Below are 14,901 nucleotides of genomic sequence, written 5' to 3'. Positions count from 1 at the left end.
CAACTTGCCTACCGCCACAACAGGTCAACAGCAGGCATAATTTCTCTGGCTCTTCACTCTGCTCTGGACCGTCTGGACAACAGGAACTCAAACGTCAGGCTGCTGTTTATTGACTACAGCTCAGTGTTCAATACAATCATCCCATCCAAACTCATCAAGGTTCAAGACCTTGGCCTCTGTACCTCTGTCTGCAACTGGATACTTGACTTCCTCATCGGCAGACCTCAGTCAGTGAGGATTGGTAACAACATCTCCTCCTCATTGATCATCAACACAGATGCACCTCAAAGCAGCATGTTTAGTCCCCTGCTCTACTCTAGATACACAAATGAGTGCTGGCTAAGCACAGCTCCAGTGCCATATACAAATTCACCTATTGTTGGATGAATCACAGAAGGTGCCGAATCAGCGTACAGGAGCGAGATAGGACACCCGGTTGAGTGGTGCTACAACAACAACCTCTCGCTCAACGTCAGTAAAACTAAACAACTGACTCTTGACTTCAGGAAGGGGAAGGAAGGTGAACCTGCGTCAGTCCATATTGGGGACTGGCGATGGAGAGAGTCAGCAGCTTTAAGTTCCTGGGCTTTAACATATCGGACAACCTGTCCTGGGTCCAGCACATAGATGCAATCAGAAGGAAGGTGCGCCTGCGTCCTTACTTCCTTAGAAAGTTAAGGAAATTCAGCATGTCACTCTAACAAACTTCTTCTATAGACGTACTGTTGAAAGTATCGTGGTTTGGTACGCTAATTTGAATGTGTAGGGATGCAGGTAGCTGCAGAGAGTAGTGGACTCAGCCCAATACATCACAGGCATATCTCTCCCTACCATTAGTGGTATCTACATGAGGTGCTGCCTCAAGAAGGCAAAATATATCATCAAAGATCCCCACCATCTGGGCCATGCCATCTTCTCACAGCTACTATCGGGCAGGAGGTACAGAAGCCGAAGGTTCAAGAACAGTTAATTCCATTCAACTATTCGGTTCTTGAACCAACTGACCCAACCCTAATCACTACGGTATAGCAACACTATGACCACTTAGATCACTTTGCACTAAAATGGACTTCTTTTTGTTCTAATTAAGTTCTTTCATAAAAAATTGTGTAAAATTTATGGTTAATTTATGTTTTTCTTGTGTTTCTGCTTATCTCATGCTACGTGCCTGTGATGCTACTGCAAGTAAGTTTTTCATTGTACCTGTGCATACATGTCCTTATGCATATGACAATAAACTTGACTTTGACTTTTTTAAAAAAATCTGCTGCCAACAACCTAACCCTCAATGTCAGCAGAACAAAAGAGCTGGTCATTGACTTCGGGAAGGGGGCCAGTGCACATGCTCTGTCTATATCAACGGTGCTGAGATCAAGATGGTTGAAAGCTTCAAGTTCCTGGGAGTGAACAACACCAATAGCCTGTCCTGATCCAAACACGTAGACACCAAGGCCAAGAAAGCTCACCAGTACCTCAGGCTAAAGAAATTTGGCATGTCCCCTTTGAACCTCACCAATGTTTATCGATGCACCATAAAAAGCATCCTATCTGGATGCATCACAGCTTGGTATGGCAACTGCTCAGCCATGACCGCAAGAAACTGCAGAGAGTTGTGAACACAGCTCAGTTCATCATGGAAACCAGCCTCCTCTCTGTGGAGTTAGTTTATACTTCTCGCTGCCTCGGTAAAGCAACCAGCATAATCAAAGACCCCACACACCCCGGGCATTCTTTCTTCTTCCCTCTCGCATCAGGCAGAAGATGCAAAAGCCTGAAAGCATGTACTACCAAGCTCAAGAACAGCTTCTATCTCACTGTTATAAAACTACTGAATGGTTCCCTAGTAAGATAAGTAAACTCTTGACCTCATAATCTACCTCATTACGACCTTGCACCTTACAGTCTACCTGCACTGGATTCTCTCTGTAGCTGTTACACTTTATTCTGCATTCTGTTATTGTTTTACCTTGTACTACTTCAATGCACTGTGTAATGAATTAAACTGTATGAATGGTATGCAAGACCTCGGTACATGTGACAATAATAAACCAATTCCAATGCCCACACCCTATTTCACATCAGTGTCCTGCGCTTGCTAGATTACACTAGCTCACAATATGTTGATTTTAAAATCCTCATCCTTTTGAAATTTTTCCATGGTCTCATCTTTCCCTGTCTTTGCGATCACCTCCCGTATTCTAACACACTGAGATACTAGCACTCTTCCGAGTCTGGTTTCCTGTGTATCCTGGAGTTTGACACCTCTGCTTATCAACCCTGCCTTCAGCCGTCAGTGTCCTAAGCCCCAGAATTCCCTCCCTAAACCTTTCCACCTTTTCACCCCTCTTTTTCCCCTTTAAAGCCCTACTTAAAACTTGCACCCATAACCAAATCTTTATGCATCTGTCCTGAGATCTGACGAGTGTTGGTGTCAAATACCTTTTGATAATGCTCCTGTAAAACAGAGGTAGTTGTTGTTACAATCCTGTACCTGTCCACGATGAACACTGACATTGATTTAATACCAGAGAGCCAAAGATAAATGCCAGCCTTAAGCAAGGCAGAGTTCTTGTAAACTTTGTTTACAAGAGGCTCATTTCTAACACTTTAGGATGATCCCACTGACAGATTCATAAGAGCAAACTATTGTGAGTCTCCAATGCTGATAAAAGCAAGACATTGCATATTCACTCTGCACTACAACAGCTTTAACAACATTCATCATTTTTATCTAGCCATCGTCTTAGTAATGCGCCAGCCATGTTACCGTGCTCCTGGGAGAGTACAGAAATTCTGAGATATAAATAAGTCATGAAGTGGCTCCACACCACATACTCAGTCTGACAACTACATAGAGGTTATTTTTGTGCCTGTAACAATATTTACATTTTCTAAAAGCAAACTTAAAAAAGATCATGAACAGAACTAACCAAAGAGTCAGGCTTTTTGAAGATCGCCTGAGAAAGCCCTCCCTTTACTTTCCCTTGCATCCCATTAAGGAAGGCCTCAAGAAGGCAACTTCAGTAAGAGATTATGAAATATGATAATATTTCAGACTGTGTGTTATTATTGTGCGTTAGCAAGTGCAAGAGGGAGCTGAATGCAAAGCTGATAGAAGAGGAGATAGAGGTGCAAGGATGGTGGTTGGTATGTTCTGTTTTGTGACTAGCTGGTGGCCCCTATATTCCTCAATGCCCAATACAAGAGTTACATGCTTAAAACCCTGTTGTTACTGCCAAATATCCTGCTGTCTGCGGTCACACGGGAGCACTGCCAACACAGCAGGTGGACAGCTGCAAGTAACCCAAGAATCCTAATGGCATTAAGAATTTCCAGTTGCAGAAAGGGAAAGACTTGTGTCTGAATGCTGCTTGATCTTGTCCTCTCAACCTCCCAAAGCACCTGGGAGCAAATTGAGTAACAGCTGATTCAAAAAAATATTCACCACTGTTAAGTAGGCAAAAGGCGAGACATTTGATTCACAGTTATGGAAACTCTACAGGTAAAAAGAAACTGCTACAGTACCAGATTACATGGGAATATCAGATTATACTAGGTCTGAGGCATTGTGTATCGGAGTCAGGATGTTATGTTGCAGCTGTACAAAACATTGGCCAGGCTCCACTTGGAGTAGTGTGTGCATTTCAGGTCACCACAACACAGGAAAAAAATTTGTATCATTAGAAGGAATGCAGAAGAGATTCAACAGGCTGTTGCCTGAAATGGAGGGTGTTAGTTATAAAGAGAGATTGGATAGATTGAGTTTATTCTCACAGGAACGTAGGAGGCTGAGGGGTGACCTTATCTAGGCTTATAAAGTTATGAGGGGCATAGATAGGGTGGATAGCCAGAGTCTTTTTCCTAGGGTGGGGGAGTCTAAAACTAGTAGGTTTAAGATGAGTGAGGAGAAATTTAACGGAGATCTGAGGGGTAAGTTTTGCATGCACAGGGTGCTGATTATATGGAACAAGCTGCCAGAGGAAGTGGTAGAGGTGGATACAATTGCATTTAAAAGGCTTTTGGACAGATACTTGGATGGAAAAGGAGAAGATGGATACAGGTCAGATTTGGGCCAAGGGGCTTGTTTCCGTGTTATACAACCCTAAGACTATTATTTGATGCTTTGATCATACTACCTGTAGGTGGCAGCAGTAAACCTGGTATTGGTGCCAGTACATTTGAGAATCTGTGACCTGAATGCTACAAAATCCTGTGGTTCAGTTTAGTAAAGGGACCAGACCTGTGGATTTGGTTTCATGTCTGGGTCAATTCAGAAGTACTGCACATTGATGATATAATACTAAATAAATTTGCATGTGTTGCATTATTATCCAATTATCAGGCTCAAAACCAGAATGAAGAACAGCTCACTTTACATGACAGTATGCACAGTTTGCCAGTGCCATTTTAAAATTAGACCTTTATAGTACAGACTGAACCTTGGGAGAGCTTCAACCATGAGGGGTGCAGGGAATGGTTTTGCAGAACAGGAACTGATCAGCAAAGGGGAAAGGCAGTAGAGGGGAGGCAGAATTCACTTCCAAGTACATTTATTTCTCAGACCTGCTGGAAAACTGGTGTGAGGAATATGGAAATCCTTGGCTGGAAGGTCTTCATTCTGTTGAGATGTCAATCTATTTCCAAACTGGTGACACCTCTCCACTGTCCTGGGAACAGAAAAGCATGACCCAGGTTGGTGAAGGTGTCACCCTGTTGTACTGCCCTTGGAAGATTGAATTAAAGAGATAAGGAGAACGACCTTTGTCGCTACTATGGTAGACTGTCAGTCAACATATACCAAAGTTAAGTAGTAAAGAATAATAGTGGCTCTGAAGCCAAGCAATTAAGAGTGGAGGAATTAGTAAATTACTGGAAATTATCATAAATCATGACCTAAATAAGGATATGAGGATGAAGTTCAGGAAGGTTCCAATTACCACTGAAACTACAAAACTGGATCCCCTATCTCTGTTCCGAGTCGGTCATTATGCCAGCAGTGAGTATAAAAGCATACACCCACCATATCTGTGACAAGTGACATGAATGAATTGATTGACGCCTTTTTTCCAATGTCAGTGAAATTCCTACTGGCATTACACCCCCTTGTCCATGGATAGAAAAGATACATTCCGCAGATTACCAGTGCAAAGGTGGCCATTGGTTCAGTGCAGTGTTTAGGAAACATCTTAATGAATGTTGCCACTAGATTTGCAAAGTGAACACAAGATTGAATTCATCAACCTTTAAAAGAAAAATAAGAGCCAATCCCTCTGCCAATATCACTTTAAAAGAAAAAGAATTGTCTGGCTAGTTTCTAATAGAAGAAAACTAAAGTCACTGCTTTAGATTTACTAAGCAACAATCTATTTACTGGGGAATATCTTCTCCCCATATTTCTCATATTGCCTTATGACAAAAGAGACCATTTGGCCCATTAACTCTTTGCCAGCTCTAACAGCAATCTCATCAATCCCATTTGCCCACTATTTTCCTGTAACCTATTCTCTCTCACATGTTCATTAACTCCTAATTAATAGTAGCCACTTAACTGACCAATGGTTACCTTTGGCATGTGGGAGGAAACCAGAGCACCCAGGGGAAACCCAAGCAATCAATGAAAGAAACTGTAAACTCCACACAGACAGCACTGTATGTCAGGACCAAACCAAAGGTGCTAGAACAGTGAGGCATCAGCATTATCTGATGCCACTCATTCCATTACCCAAATGCTCATCCCTTCCCCTCAGTAGTCTTGATCCTCAGAGTAATACTGCACAGAGAGCCAGGCTAACGTTCCTCACCTGTTGCCCTCATGGGGCAAAAGGCACAGTCCATACCCCACGCTTCGCCATATAAACAGCAACACTCCGTGTAGGTAGTCCTTCGTCCTACCAAAGGCGAGCCACACACAGACTGACTGTTCACCACCTGCCAGCATATGTCCTCCTCGCTGAGTTGTTCTGAAAGATCAAAATTGGGGAAGGAGGGAGAGAGTTAAAAAAAGGCCTTCAGCATCACCATCTGAGTATGACAAACAAAATCCATTAGCATTGCTCTGTGGATACACACACGCCTCATCATTTCTGTAATTCTTGTTTCTAGGAACAGGATTAGGTCATTCAACTCCCCCCCCCCCCCCACCCCGAGCTTGTTCTGTTATTCAACTAGATCTTGGCTCATCTGCTACTTAACTCCTTCTTCCCTCCATGTTTCCATGCCCCCTTGCCAGCAATGATCTTGCAATCTCAGTTTGCAATTTTGCACTCACCCGTGAGCTTCCAACAGCTTTTCCTGGGAGAAAAGTAATTTCAGGTTTCATTACCATTGGTGTGAAGATGTACCTCTTGGCATCATTCCTCAACTACTCAGCCTTGACTTTTAAGGTGATACCCTCTTAGTTATGGATCTCCAAAAGAGGAAACAGTTTCCCTCTATCTATTCTTCATTTACTTTAATCTTCATTAATATTATAGGCTGGTGCCTGCATGCATTTTGCTTTTCGGAGATCAGCAGAGAGAATCAAGTTTGTTAGAAACAACCCACAAGGTACACAAACTGTAAAGGTTCATGGGAAGAGAAACAATACAAGGTTTTGCATGTATTTTAACTCTCTCCAGTCTCCACAGGAGTAACCGGACACTGGTCTCTCCAGCTGCAGAAGACTAAATATTTTCCTCCACTTGGGAAGTAGTTCACTGATATGCCAGCAACAGAGTCCAAAAAAGCAAAACAGGACTTTGAAAAAAAACTCAGACAGCAGGGCACAGGGTGCTTGTACAGCTGCTGTTAGCTTGTGTCTTTTCAATTCTGGCAGTGCCTGACTTCCTCCTCAGCAGATTCACTCAACAGAGTCAGATCTTTAGCATTGTCACATCTAATTGTCAGGTCTGCCAATGGAAGACCAGTACAAAGTGGGACAACAAGGTCCAGTAACAGCCTCTCTAGCCCAAGAAATGCTTATCCCAAATAGCGGGGGCACTATTGCAGTTCAAAACTCTCTTGCCCCTAGACCTGAATATACCCCACAACTGAGGGAGAGAGTTCTAAAGAATGGCAACCGCCTACCACCACTCAGTGTTCACCTGGCAATTCCGTTCAGCATTGTTTGAAGTCAGCTCTCATTATTCTAAACTCCAGGCCAACCTTAATCGCTCTTTGTAGAAAAATTGTCTTGGAATCAATCTAGTGAATCTGTGCTTCATGAGCTAAAGCTGGGCATACACTGTATATATGCCGTTATGGTCCGTCTCCCAGGATTCAACACAAGGGGGCTGCAGAGAGAATGGTTGCACTAGTGACCAGCTTCCAAAGCTCATTAGATTCTGGAACAGTCCCAGCAGATTGGAAGTAGCAAATGTAATATTGACCATTAAGAAATGAAAAAAAAGAAAAAAATAGAGAACTAGAAACCAGGCAGTTGTCACCTGTTGTCAGCAACTTCTTGCCTGAAGTGCGGAGATCAAAACGGTGTACAATTCTCAAAATGTGGTCTCACCAAAGCTCTCTGCAATCTCAGCAGGACTTCCTTAGTTATGCACTCCTTCTCTTCTTCAACTGGTGCTGTACCTATATACTTGGTTCCTATGTCTCGTGAACAGCCCATTTAGATCCCTTTGTACAATGGTATTATTGGCCAAGACAGAGAAGCTGCTGGCATTTGCTTCAGTAACTGGCTGGAATTCAGGACTCACAAGCAAAGGAGAAAGTCCTAAATTACTCGCTCAGTTGATGGCTGATGCCTGAGCAACTGCTCTCCAGTGTTGGACACTGTAGAGAGCCCAGCGGAAGAGTGCAGACCTCCACAGATTTCCCAGTACTGAGGCTGGGCAGTTTGCCCATTGAACTTATGGCAGGAGGTCCGCTGATTTCAAAGCAAAGAAATGGCTGTTGACAGAAGGATAAAAACAAGGTACTTTCTTTTCTTTTAATTCAATCGGATTGATTCAAATGTATAATTTACTGTAATTATAGAGTTACAGAGTCATGCAGCATGGAAGCAGGTCTTTTGGCCCAATGAGTTCAGGCTGACCGTCAAACACCCATTTTATACAAATTCAACTTTATTCTTCCCACATCCTCACTAGCTTCCCCAAGATTCTACTACTCACCTACACACAAGGGGTAATTTACACTGGCCAGTTAACCAAACAACCAGATAGGCTTGTGCAGCGGATTGTAACCAGAGTACCTGGAGGAAACATGTGGTCACAGGGAGAATGTGCAAACTCCACACAAGCAGTACCTGAGGTCAGGATTGAGCCTGGGACTCTGGAGCTGTGAGGCAGCAACTCTACTAGCTGCACCACTCTGCCACCCTTAAGGCAATTATTTACTTATGGTTTTAAGTTATTATTATTAGTAACTTAGGTATTTTAATAGTTTTTAAAGAGTTTTACACATTATGAATGTCAGAGAGACTCACAGTTATTTAATCTGCTCAACAGCCAGTAAAGTCTGATGCTGGAGCTTGAATCAGTGCAATGCTGGGGGTGGGGCCAGCATTTACCATAAGCAAGACTTCATCCATCAGCTTGACAGCTGCACCCTGGAGAAAGTTTGCACCCAGGATCCTGTTCCAGGTACCTTCCAATTTTGGTCTGCATGGACAGGTGGGCCGCAAGACCTGTTTTCCATGCTGTATAGCTCTATGACTGTCATCCCCTGGGACTTTATAGCATCTGGGGAGCTTTGGAAGATGGCCACTGGTACATCCACTCTCTCCATATACCTCTCTTGTTGAACCCTTGGATGCAAGCCATGAACCCCGAGGGTATGCCCAATTTTCATCTTGTTATTTTCTCCACTACTTTTACCTTAGCGACATTGGGAAAGAACTTCCTGTCGGCAGTGACCTGTCTGCACTCGTTGTTGACCTACAATAGTCCACTGTGAAGTTGCTGGTGACCTCTGGATTCAAAATGGGAAGTCAATGCACAAAATAATGCCATTACATTGATGTGGAGGAGATGCCATGACAATCCCTGCCCAGAAAACAGTCAAAAATTTTAACAGTCAACAAAGCCACCCTCCTTCGGCATTACCAGCTATCAAAGCTATATAGGACACTGAATGCTTCTCAATGTCAGAAGCATTGAAAAACTAATACAAATCAATGAAACGATTAAAAATGTTTTAAAATTTTTTGGATTTTAAAATATTATAATGTCAAAATCACTGTATGTAGTCTTCTTCACAGAGATTTCCGTCTGTTTTAATGAATGGGGTTGCAGATTCTGTGCCAGGTCTAACCATTACAACGTCAGCAGCAGTTTTCCCAGTGGAAGTGCCAGGGAATTCACCATTCCAAGTAGAATCTAATGTTGGAACACTGCCAGGAGATCACCAATGGAACTTGGCCAACAAGTTTAGCATATAGGACAAACAAGGACTGCAGATGCTGGAATCTAGATGAAAAAACAACAACAAGCTAGAGGAACTCAGCAGGTCAGTCAGCATCTGAGGAGAAAAGCAGACGTTGTTGTTCCTCCAAATGCAAACTGGAGGAACAACACCTAATTTTCCGTCTTGGGACCTTACAGCCTAACGGGATAAACATCAAATTCTCCCACTTTAAGTTTCTCTTTCCTTTTCCTCTCCTCCCCTCTCCCAATGCCACCTGCCTCCATACCTTTGAGCCATCCCCGGTGGATCTGCACTGCCCTCCCCCGCACCTGCCTATCACTATCTCTTACCAGCATCTACCTATCACCACCCTGTGCCCACTCCACCTCCCCTCTTTTGTCCACCTATCACTGCTCTGCTTTTCCCTCCTACATATAGGGCTTCCCCTTTTCCTTTCTTCAGTCCTGAAGAAGGATCCTGACCTGAAACTTTGACCATCTGCTTTTCTCCATGGATGCTGCCTGGCTTGCTGAGTTCCTTCAGTATCTTGCTGTTTTTTCAAGTTCAGCGTATTCATGCTCACAAAGGATTCATGAACTTCCTTGGTGGATGGCAAATGCCAGTATTTTGGGGCAGATTACCTTTATCCCATTACCTTAAGTTACTCACTGTCATTAGAACCTTTGCTCCCTCCATTTCTATTACGTTTATCATGCCTTCCATGCATGAGAGGAACTGGAGCACTAGGGGAAACTCACAAGGTCACAGCAAAAACATAACCCTGAGTACTTGCTGGAAAATTTGGTTTTAAGTTTTTTAAATGCCACAATTTGCCTCAATGTCTTTCAAAAGAGACGCGCTTAATTTCGGCCTGTTTATTCAGAACCTGCTGCATACAACCTTTGTAGAAACACAACTCATTTCTTTCAGCTTAAACATCAACAAATTACATCTTTATCTTGGTAAAACACCTCAAAGTGTTTTTCAGGGGGATTCAAAACATAAATATCAAGCATAGGTAAACACAAGAAAATAGGAGCAGGTGTAGGCCACCTAACTCTTCACCATTCAATATGATTATGGCTGATCTACCCCAGCCCTCTATTGCCCGATCTTTCAAAGATGTATCCACCTCCACTTTAAATACCTCTGATGATCTAGCCTCCACTACTCTCTGGGGTAGAGAATACAGAGATTCACCACTCTCTTCAAGAAGGAATTTCTACATTTCTTGGGTTCAAATGGCTGGCCCCTTACCTTGAAACTATTACCCCTCTTTTGGAACTCACCCACTGTGAAACCATCTCAACATCTACCCTAGCATGCCTGCTTAGGATCTTGTATGTTTCATATAAGATAGGTGAAGTTTTGTCCAATGTAATTTCAAATGAAGGGAAAATCGGACCTAATTTGCATAATAAAATTAATGTGGATCATTACTGCAGTGATCAAAGCTAGGACGTACCCACAGTGTCTGGTGAATGAATGCAGCGTTTTCCTGAAGAGTCCAGGACCAATGGATATATGCAGAAACAGTTGTATGAGCCGTCAGTGTTAATGCATTGACCACCGATACAGTTTGATGGATCCTGACATTCGTCAATATCTAGAAACAAGAGGCAGCACTGAGCATCATGGAGGCTGTAGAGGGTTTGGTGAACAGTAAAGCACAGCTGGTTAAAGCTAAATAGAAAATACTACAGCAGTTCCAATATTCTGATTCCTATAGGGTAATTATGGGTTTTGATTCTGAACAGTAAAGACTTTATCTGAGGCACTTCAAACATACTTCATTGCACTACGTGTTTAATTTTAAATGATGAACTTGAAACAGATTCTCTGGGTCTGCGCATGGCCACTGAGTGCATAGGTAAACATTTCATCTGGATATCAGCAGTGTCAGAACATGTGACTTTACTTTTCTCAATGCATAGAAAATATTGCGGATCCTGTTCACACAGGTACAGAGTAGGGAAATGCTGACTCCATTGAATCACCGAATCATTCAGCAACAGGAGGAAGTCATTTGATCTCTCGTGTGCAAGTTCTTTGATTAGTCCCATGCTGTTGCTCATTCCCCATAATGTTTCCTTCTCCATGTTTTATCCAAATTCCCTTAACAAACTAGTCTTAAACCATCAGCCATTTGGGGGTCTCTCTTTTAGTGTCTCCATTCCTTTCTGCCTCCAACCATTACAACAAGATTCTATAGTGGAATTCAAGTTATTTGGAAAGCATTCCACTTTCATTGAGGAAAGACAATGCCCACATACATTGAAGGTTGAGCATTAACTGCTGCCAAGGAGAGGTGTAATATATAATAGGCCTTACTTTAGATATTTATTTAATCATTCAGTGGATTTATCAGCCATCCCCTATTGCTCTTGAACTGAACTGACTGTTGCAAATTAGCCAGATTGGTGGGTCTAGATTCACATCTTGGCTGGACTGGGTGACAACAGATTTCCTCCACTGAAGGAGGCTAGTGAACTGGCTAGGATTTTACAATAATCCAGTAGTTTCAGGATTATCATCACTGATACAAGCTCTTATTTTGTATCAGATTTATTTAGTTACTTGTATTTAAGTTCCCTGGGCACTGTGAGAGTAGTTGCAAGGGCTAAGTTATTAACCTAAAGAGAATCCACCACAAGTTGATTCCCAGTCCAGAAAACAAGGGAATAGGAGCAACACACAAAAAGCTGGAGGATCTCAGTGGGTCAGGCAGCATCTATGGAAGGAAATGGACAGTTGATACATTGGGTTGAGGCCCTTCATCAGGACTGGGAAGAAATAAGGGAAGTAGCCAATATAAAAGGGTGGGGGGGGGGAGTGAAGCAAGAACTGGGAGGCAATAGGTGGATCCTGATGAGGGGGGGATAGGCAGTTGAGGGAGGGGGAGAGTGGGAATGATGTAAGAAGCTGGGAGATGATGGGTGGAAGTGACAAAGGGCTGAAGAAGACGGAATCTGATAGGAGAGGACAATGGGCCATGGAATAAAGGGAAGGAGGTGAAGAGGGGAATTGCTAGGAGGAAAGTGTGGGTAATGAGCAGATGGAGAGGGTCTGAGAGGAGAAAGAGATAAGGTGATGGGGGCTGATGGGATAAGGGAAAAAGAAAAGGTAGAGGGGAGTGGTTACTGGAAGTTAGAAAAATCGATGTTCATGCTGTCAGGGTGGAATATGAGGTGCTGTTCCTCTAATCTGTGTCTAGCCTTAACTTGACAGTAGAGGAAGCTGTGGACAGACATGTTAGTGTGGGAATGGGAAGTGGAATTAGAATGGCTGGCCACCTGGAGATCCTGGCTAGTACGGCAGACAAATCAAAGGTGCTTGATGAAGTGATTTCCTCCAATCTGTGTCAGGTCTCACCGATGTAGAGGAGGCCACACCGGGAGCACTGGTGCAATAAATGACCCTGATGGATTCGCATGTGAAGGACTGCCTCACCTGGAGGGACTGTTTAGGGCCCTGAATGGTGGTGAGGGAGGAGGTGTAGGGGCAGTTGTGACACTTTGCATGGTTGCAGGGATAAGTTCCTGAAGGGGATTGGTGGGGAGTGACGAGTGGACAAGGGAGTCACAGAGAGAGTGATCCCTATGGAAAGCAAAGAGGGGAGGGGAAGGGAAGACGTGCCTGGTGGCGGGATCCAATTGGAGATGGCAGAAGTTGCGGGAAATGATATGTTGGATGTGTAGGCGTGGGGTGGTAGGTGAGGACAAGGAGAACCCTGTCCCTGTTATGTCGGTGGGGGGGGGGGGGTGGAATGGAGTGAGGGCAGACGTGTGGAAATAGAAGAGATATGGGTGAGGGCTGCATCGATAGCAGTGGGGGGACCCCGTTTTCTGAAAAAGAAGAACATGTCGGATGTCCTAGAGTGGAAAGCCTCATTATGAGAACAGATATGCCAGAGACGGAGGAAATGAGAAAACGGAATTGCATCCTTGGAAGCGACAGAGTGGGAAGAGGTGTGGGCGAGGTAATTGTGGGAGTCAGTGGATAATCTGACTCCCAAGATGGAGACAGAGAGATCAAGAAAGGGGAGAGAGGTATCGGAGATGGACCAAGTGAATTTGAGGGCGGGGTGGAAGTTAGAGGCAAAGTTGATGAATTTGACGAGCTCAGCACGGGTGCAGGAAGCAGTCCCAATGCAGTCATCAATATAGTGGAGAAAGACTTGGAGAGCATTGCCACTGTAGGTTTGGAGGATGGATTGCTCCATGTAGCCAATGAAAAGGCAGGCATAGCTGGGGCCCAGGCGAGTGCCCACGGTTACACCTTTGGTCTGGAGAAAGTGGGAAGAGCCAAAGGAGAAGTCGTTGAGGGTAAACACCAGTTCTGCCAGATGGAAGAGGGCGGTGGTGGAGGGCAACTGGTTTGGTCTGTTATCCAGAAGGAAACGGAGAGCCCTGAGGCCTTCCTGATGGGGGACAGAAGTGTACAACGACTGCATGTCCATGGTGAAAATGAGGCATTTGGGGCCTGGGAACTTAAAAGTTGTTGAAGTGGTGGAGAGCATGTGAGGGAATGGGACCTATTTCAGGAAGTATCCATTTAAGTTGCAATTCAGCAGACTTCTAATGCTCACGTCCTCTGTTCTGCTTCTACACAAGTGGCCTGAAACAGTATGGGCAAATGAAAAGGATGGAAGTGGGCATTGGATAGAATTGTACAGCAATGTACATGTCTGGAAGCTTCTCTGTGAATTTGTAAATGCTCATTGAATCCAGATGGAAAATCAAATCCACAATTTCTGTTCAAAATCAAGTTTTCTTCAAAATTCAATTGCACGGCACACATGAATACTGCACTAACTTGTAGCATTTCTAAGCTACTGTATTTATTCCAAGTTTCAGGCAACTCATATGGAACATCAATCAAATAACAAGCAGGAGCATACCATCGGAGTCCAGAGGCTGGGTACAGCGTTTCCCTGAAGGGTCCAGAACCATTGGGTGAGTGCAGAAGCAGTTGTACGAGCCCTCAGTGTTAATACACTGCCCGTTGACACAGCTGGTTGCATCCTGACACTCATCAATATCTGGGAATGAGACAGAAACAGTTTGTGTAGCAGTTACCTGAATAAATATTGCAAAAGCCCAGAGTGTGACAAAAAAACAGAAGTATTTTAAATGTTACAGTCTGCAGGATGCACTGGAGCAACTCCCTAGTACCATCTCCTAAGCCACTGACTTCTGCTGCTGAGAAAGACAAGTGTACAGTAACACCATCATCTGCAGGTTTCTCTCCAAGTGTAGCCTGGAAACATATTGCTGTTCCTTGATCATCACTGGGGAATTCCCCGTCACAACAATATAGGAGGGCATTTTCCACAGAGATTGCAACGGTTCAAGATGGCTCACCACCACCAGTGAGATCCTACCAACTCTCAGATGAAGTGACAACAGTAACCAGTCGTAGGTTCAATGGGTGATTGTAGTGCTGGGACTGAGCATGGAGATAATACACAATCACTGGTTTGAATTCTTAGTTTTGACAGCAATTGGAAAGGGTGCGGCCAATCTACTGCAGTTCACTGGGTTCTGGGAAACAAGGTGT

At 43.8% G+C, this 14,901-nt stretch overlaps 1 protein-coding gene across 3 annotated transcripts in view; it reads right to left on the bottom strand.

Moving 5' to 3' along the window:
• The window catches only part of ltbp1 (latent transforming growth factor beta binding protein 1), a 399,304-nt gene that overhangs the window by 30,119 nt on the left and 354,284 nt on the right, over positions 1 to 14,901 (bottom strand). For all 3 annotated transcript variants that reach the window (XM_052011302.1, XM_052011303.1, XM_052011304.1), the window contains 3 exons: positions 14,243 to 14,383; positions 10,808 to 10,948; positions 5,802 to 5,960 (listed from right to left, as the gene is read on the bottom strand). In XM_052011302.1, the coding sequence (XP_051867262.1) occupies positions 5,802 to 5,960; positions 10,808 to 10,948; positions 14,243 to 14,383 (441 nt within the window). The remainder of the gene's footprint in view (positions 1 to 5,801; positions 5,961 to 10,807; positions 10,949 to 14,242; positions 14,384 to 14,901) is intronic.

Source organism: Pristis pectinata, chromosome 3 (genome assembly GCF_009764475.1).
Source record: "Pristis pectinata isolate sPriPec2 chromosome 3, sPriPec2.1.pri, whole genome shotgun sequence".
NCBI classification, from domain to species: domain Eukaryota; kingdom Metazoa; phylum Chordata; class Chondrichthyes; order Rhinopristiformes; family Pristidae; genus Pristis; species Pristis pectinata.
The sequence above is the reverse complement of the archived record's forward strand: the minus strand, read 5'-3'. Positions and strand labels throughout refer to the sequence as shown.